Source organism: Emiliania huxleyi (assembly GCF_000372725.1).
Source record: "Emiliania huxleyi CCMP1516 chromosome Unknown EMIHUscaffold_1381, whole genome shotgun sequence".
Lineage (NCBI taxonomy): Eukaryota > Haptophyta > Isochrysidales > Noelaerhabdaceae > Emiliania > Emiliania huxleyi.
Genome location: NW_005201211.1, coordinates 2116 through 7414, shown reverse-complemented (window position 1 = coordinate 7414; position 5299 = coordinate 2116). Strand labels below are relative to the sequence as shown.

Genomic DNA, 5299 nt, shown 5'->3' with positions numbered 1-5299 from the left:
GGCGATGGATCACAGTCACCTCGTTCACGATGGCCGCGGTCCCGTCGATCCGGCCCTGGTGAACGATGTTCTCTGGCACGCACATGTACGCCTCGACGCCTAGCGCCGCTTGCGCTGGCCGGCCGAAGACGAGCTCGCGCGGCGCCGAGGCGAAGCGGTCGTAGGAGTCGAGGATGTTGGTCAACGTCACCTCCTCGGCGTTGAAGCGCCCCGACATGCGACTGAACACCTCCGTTATCTCCGACTCCATGCGATGGAGTTCATCCTTGGGCGCCACGATGACTGGGCGTTTGCGGCGAAGTGCGAAGTACAAGCACAGCAGCAAAAGGGCGCACGCCCCAACGGCGCAAATGGCCGATATGACACTCCGGGAAAGAAGACCCTCCTCACCGTTCGGTGCCAATGTCGATGCGAGCGGCGACAGCGGCGGCGGGGGCGGCGGGGGCGGCGGCGGGGGCGGCGGCGGGGGCGGCGGCGGGGGCGACGGCGGCAGTGGCGGTGGGAGCGGCGGCGGTGGCGACGCGTCAAACGGCGGTTCCGCCTCCCCAAAGTTGTAGATCACGCCGCTGCTCTCGCGCGATCCGCCGTCCCAAGTCCACGTGCCGTTGCTAAGTTGAGCTACGTACTTCGCGGAGAAGCCATCTTGGTCGAGCAGGTTGAACAGCTGCACATTCGCGTTGCTCCTGTCGCCCTTCTCGTCGAACTCCACGCGCCCGGAAAGGCCGTTAAACGACAGGTTCTGCTTGGACTCCCAGAACCGCGTGCCAAACGACGCCGGCAGCGGGCCCGTCGGGGCCACCTTGCAGGACAGCAGCCCTGCCGCTATGATGGCATCGTAAGCAAGGGTACCGACCTCGCTTGGATTGACGGTGCTGAAGAAGTTGTCGCGGATCTGCCAGTCGGCAGGCAGGAACGGGTTGAAGTCTCCAGGCTGAAGCGTCGCCCAGCGCTCGTTGGCAAAGTGGGTCCACTGCGGGTTGTTTGTCGCACCGACCCATGCGCTGATCTGCAGGCTGCCGTTCACCGCTGCCTTTTCCGTCTCGTTCAATTCTGTGTCAAAGTCGTCCGTGGAAACGCTGTCACTGAAGACCCAGGAGGTGCCAGGCCGGAGCAGGCCCGTATCCAGCGCAGACGCTACGATGAAGCGAACGTAGATCGAAGTAACGACTAGCACTGCCTTGGCGCCGGTGGCGCTCAAGCTGGCGACAGCAGAACGGATCGATTCCTCGCTGTATGCGTCATCATAGAAGTCGGGGATATCCTTGCTGAAAAACGTCAATTTGAGGCTCTGGCACGCTGCCTTTGCTGCTTCTTCGTAGGCGCGGCCATACGCGGTCTGCTCATATATCACGGCCACGGTCGAGAGCCCAAGCTCATGCTTCCAAAAGGAGCAAAGGCCCGACGCAGGAGCCAGGTCCGAGGGGATGATCCTCATGAAGCGAGGATACAGAAAGGTGTCGGACAGGTCAGCTGAACTTGACCCATACGAGATCTGCGGGATGTCAAGACGACCGGTGACAACCGCAGTGGTGGTAGAGGCACTGTCCCAAAGAGGACCGATGACGACGTCTGTGCCAGACAGGTCTCCCAACGATTGCAGCGACTTGGCAGCTGCGCCACCACTGTCGAGCAGCTGGAATTGAAGCTGCTTGTCGCATCCCTCCAACGACCCAAGCACGGGCAGCGCAGTAGCTTTACGCGAGTTGAAGTCCGTGACGGCCGTTAGGGCGACCGCAACGATCGCCTGCGCTGCCTCTGGCAACCAGCACGTGCCATTGGCCCAGTCGAGATAGCAAGTCTCGGCGGATGTGGAGCGTGCGAGCGACTGCCAGGTGAGGACGGCGACGCTCACGTTCACGGAAGCGAGCGCCATGAGGGCAAGGTCACGGTGCCGGCGCGGCACGGCGTGTCTTTGTCACGCCTCGATTGTTCGCTTCGCATTTTCTTTTTCAACCATCTTGTGTCGCTCATGTTTTCTTTCACATCTGTTCGCGCATGGGGATTGCAATCTGATTCTGTCGCCGTTGCGACACGAATGGCCAAGCTCTCCACTCGCGAGGATCGGTGGCACGGCCACAAGCTACTTGGACTGTACGCGCTCCTACACTTCGCGTACCGCTACCACGCCTTTTTTGCCGGCGCAGATGACATGGGCTTCGCCGACCAGAACGGCTGGAGTTCTGCCGCAAGTCTAGCGCCTCACCTGCTGCTGCAGCTCAGCGGATTGACCTTCTCCATTCCACGCCGTCGCATCGTCACGGGCTCACGGATCTGGCCCGAGTACCGCTGGCATGCGCTCGTCTTCACACTCCGCTCGCTGGTTCTCATGGCCATCGCGGTGCGTTATCCGCATGCCGAAACGTGCCTCCCGCCACTGCTTGTTGTCCTCTGCGCCATGGCGGCGGCCGACACGGTCACCGCTTGGTACGCGCGGCGTGGCGAGTCGAGCCGCACGATTCGCGACTTGGCCGCGCCCGCGGGCGCCCAGTACTTGATGTCGGCGACGCAGTTCCACGCGACGACGGGCTGCTTGCTCACACGTGGCCGCCTGAGCGTGCAGCTCGTGTCGCTGTGCGTCATCCAGAGCGCCGCCTTTGTGATGACGCTGCAGCGGCGCGGCCTCATCACCCACCGCCAGGACCTGTGCCTTTACGCGGGTCTCCTGGGGTTTGGTGCGCCCACGTCCACCTCTGCCCCTCGCCTGGCCCTCGCGTCGGTCCACGTCGACCTGCTGTGTGCGGGACTAGGCCTCGCCGTCGTCCTGGACGACTTCAGCGCACGCGGCGTGCTGCCCGTGGCCTTCACCGTCGCCAACGCCGCGGCGATCGCGCGGCTTGACGGCGGAGCGAACAAGTACATCTTGTGGGCGGCGGTCGGCCTGCTGCTGCCCGCGCTGTGCGCGCCTGAGCGCGCTGCGGCGCGAGTGTGGCGCGTGCTCGGCCCCGCCAGCGGCTGCGGACTCGTTGCGAGCGCTTGGCGTCGCGGGCACTCCGAACGCAGGTTAGGAGGGGCAAAACCGTTATAGATGTAGTCGGCGAGATATGAGACGGGTAAGTATTCCTGTGTATGTGTGTACGTTTTTGCGAGGGAGGTAATAGGATGAGCTTGCATCCATAAAAACTGCCTGTTCCCCTCCATCTTGGCTGCCGCTCTCGGGCCTCTCTCCCGCTCCATCCGACAAATGCGCCGCATGCCCACTGCGCTCGTGACCGGTGCGTCGCGCGGCCTCGGCCTCGAGTGGTGCAGGCAGCTTTCCGATAAAGGGTGGACGGTCTACGCCGCGTGCCGAGCCGGTCCGGCCGCTCCCGCACTCGCACCTCTCAACGTCACGCCGGTCATGCTCGACGTGGCCGATCCGGCCTCGGTTGCCGGACTTGCTGCTGCGCTCGAGGGCGTCGACCTCGACTTGCTCGTGAACAATGCGGGCATCCGGCCAGATGAGTGCGGCCCCGACAAGACGCTCGGCGAGATGGACTATTCCGCTATGGAGGCCACGAGGAGAGCGGCCGGTAAGCTCTGTCACGGCCCGTTCAAAATCAACATTCTTGCACAGGCGGTGCTCGCAACCAACACGATCGGGCCGATGCGAGTGCTCTCCGCTTGCCTGCCGGCGCTCAAGCGGGCGGGCGCGTTCAAAGTGCTCAACGTCAGCTCCGGCCTCGGCTCCTGCTCGCTGGCAGCGCACACCCGCCGCGCGTTCGGCAACATTGCGGCCACCGACCTCGCATACCGCTCCTCCAAGGCGGCCCTCAACATGGCCACGGCGCTGGCCGCCCTCGAGCTGGGCGAGCCACGCCCGAGCCACCTCCGCGACACTTCCGAGACGGCCAACTCGCCGGCGTGTGTTGGATGATCAGGCGAGTCGCACCCGCAGTCTTGCGTCGTCGCCTTTGACCCCGGCTGGGTGGCGACCGACATGGGCCTCCGCGGCGGCAAGGACTCACCGCCGCTCAAGGCCGGGGTTCGCAAGCAGCGACCAGCCTGACGGCACGCACCGGAGGCCAAACTGAGCCTCTGCCGGCATAGGTGGAGGACGCCGTCCGGCGCAGCATCCAGCGGATGGAGGACCTCACGCCCGCGGAGACGGGCTCGTACGTGTCGGGGCCCGGCACGGCGGCGGCGGTGCGGGAGGACGGCTCAATCGGCTATGGCGCGTCGGTGGTCGCGTGGTGAGGCCATTTCTGGTCGTCATTCCACTTTCTCCATTCGTGCGTGTGAGGGGTTTCTTTTGCGTAGAAAATTCTTTTTTTGCCTTGTACCCTCGACTTGTACCCCTCCGGCGAAGAAGAGAGTGCGGTCTGTTAGCCCCAGCCTACTCCGAGCAGCGAGGAGTGGCTGCGCCAATTGCAGAGAGTGGAGAGTGCCAGCGAGCCTTCCGCTACTCCATTCCGCTTCGGTCTCATGCAAAAAGGCATCTTGTCGAACGCTGCACCGCTTGCAGCCTTCGCATCGCGCCGCTGCCGAGGAGCGACTCTTGTCATGCATCAGCTCTCCTCATCGCCCCCGCCCACTTGCCCACCGCCGATCAATCAGCTCCAGCCAGAGTGGTTTTCATCTACGCCTCCCGAGCTGGCCGCACTCAACAAGAGGGTCATCGAGGAGGCTGAGAAGACGCCCACAATGATGGAGCTCGGCGTGCCAGCCTACCGCACGCTCCGGCACGCAGCCTTCAAGCACGGCGACCCGGCACGCTGCGTGGATGTGAGCCTCGCCGGGCTGGACGGCTCGCCCGATGTGGCTGCCCGCCTCTTCTTCCCGTCCGCGGCGGCGGAAGCGGCGCCGCGAGGTGCATTGCTGCACCTGCATGCCGGCGGTCTAACTATGATAAGTGATGGGTGAATCATTAATCCATGAATCACCAATCCATAGGCGCACTGCTGCACCTCCATGGCGGAGGCTTCGTCATCGGCTCTGCGATGGGCCAGAACGACGAGCGGCTGCTGCGGCACGCGGAGGCGTTGTGTTAAATGTACACCGGGCGCGGGCACGCACGCGCAATGCACACTCAATGCTCACTCGGGGGACGGGGATGCGGCCCACTCCACGCCGTTGCTTCTGGCCAGACAGCCGGAGGACAAGACGACTGACACGCATCAGGCGTGCGGTCTGACGGTCGTCTCGGTCGACTACCGGCTGAGCCCGGAGCACACCCACCCCGCGGCGCTCGACGACTGCCACGCCGCCGCACTCTGGCTCGACTCGCCCGAGGGCCGCGCCGCAGCGCGGATCGGACCCGAGGCACCCCTGCTGATGGTTTGCGAGTTCCAGATGCGGAACACGAGCCCGTGTATTCCGACCA

General features: G+C 64.4%; 4 protein-coding genes across 4 annotated transcripts in view; 3 read left to right on the top strand and 1 right to left on the bottom strand.

Annotated features, from left to right (window-relative positions):
- Positions 1-19: 19 nt before the first annotated feature.
- Positions 20-1873, bottom strand: EMIHUDRAFT_122622 (hypothetical protein; the record flags this gene model as incomplete). The annotated part of the gene is made up of 1 exon (XM_005788096.1): positions 20-1873. A coding segment is annotated over one exon (1854 nt), but the record flags the coding sequence as incomplete, so codon positions are not given.
- Positions 1874-2035: 162 nt separating this feature from the next.
- EMIHUDRAFT_252554 (hypothetical protein) lies at positions 2036-3025 on the top strand (the record flags this gene model as incomplete). The annotated part of the gene is made up of 2 exons (XM_005788095.1): positions 2036-2672; positions 2748-3025. 2 exons carry the CDS (start codon positions 2036-2038, stop codon positions 3023-3025), a joined length of 915 nt encoding a protein of 304 aa, XP_005788152.1.
- A 156-nt stretch (positions 3026-3181) lies between these two features.
- Positions 3182-3853, top strand: EMIHUDRAFT_252553 (hypothetical protein; the record flags this gene model as incomplete). Its single annotated transcript, XM_005788094.1, has 1 exon — positions 3182-3853. The coding sequence occupies one exon, from the start codon at positions 3182-3184 to the stop codon at positions 3851-3853; it is 672 nt and encodes a 223-aa protein (XP_005788151.1).
- Positions 3854-3916: 63 nt separating this feature from the next.
- The window catches only part of EMIHUDRAFT_460567 (hypothetical protein), a gene marked incomplete at both ends in the record, with an annotated part of 2670 nt that continues 1287 nt past the window's right edge, over positions 3917-5299 (top strand). Inside the window, 5 exons of the mRNA XM_005788093.1 lie at positions 3917-3961; positions 4027-4169; positions 4326-4786; positions 4870-4960; positions 5064-5253. Of these exons, the coding sequence (XP_005788150.1) occupies positions 3917-3961; positions 4027-4169; positions 4326-4786; positions 4870-4960; positions 5064-5253 (930 nt within the window). The remainder of the gene's footprint in view (positions 3962-4026; positions 4170-4325; positions 4787-4869; positions 4961-5063; positions 5254-5299) is intronic.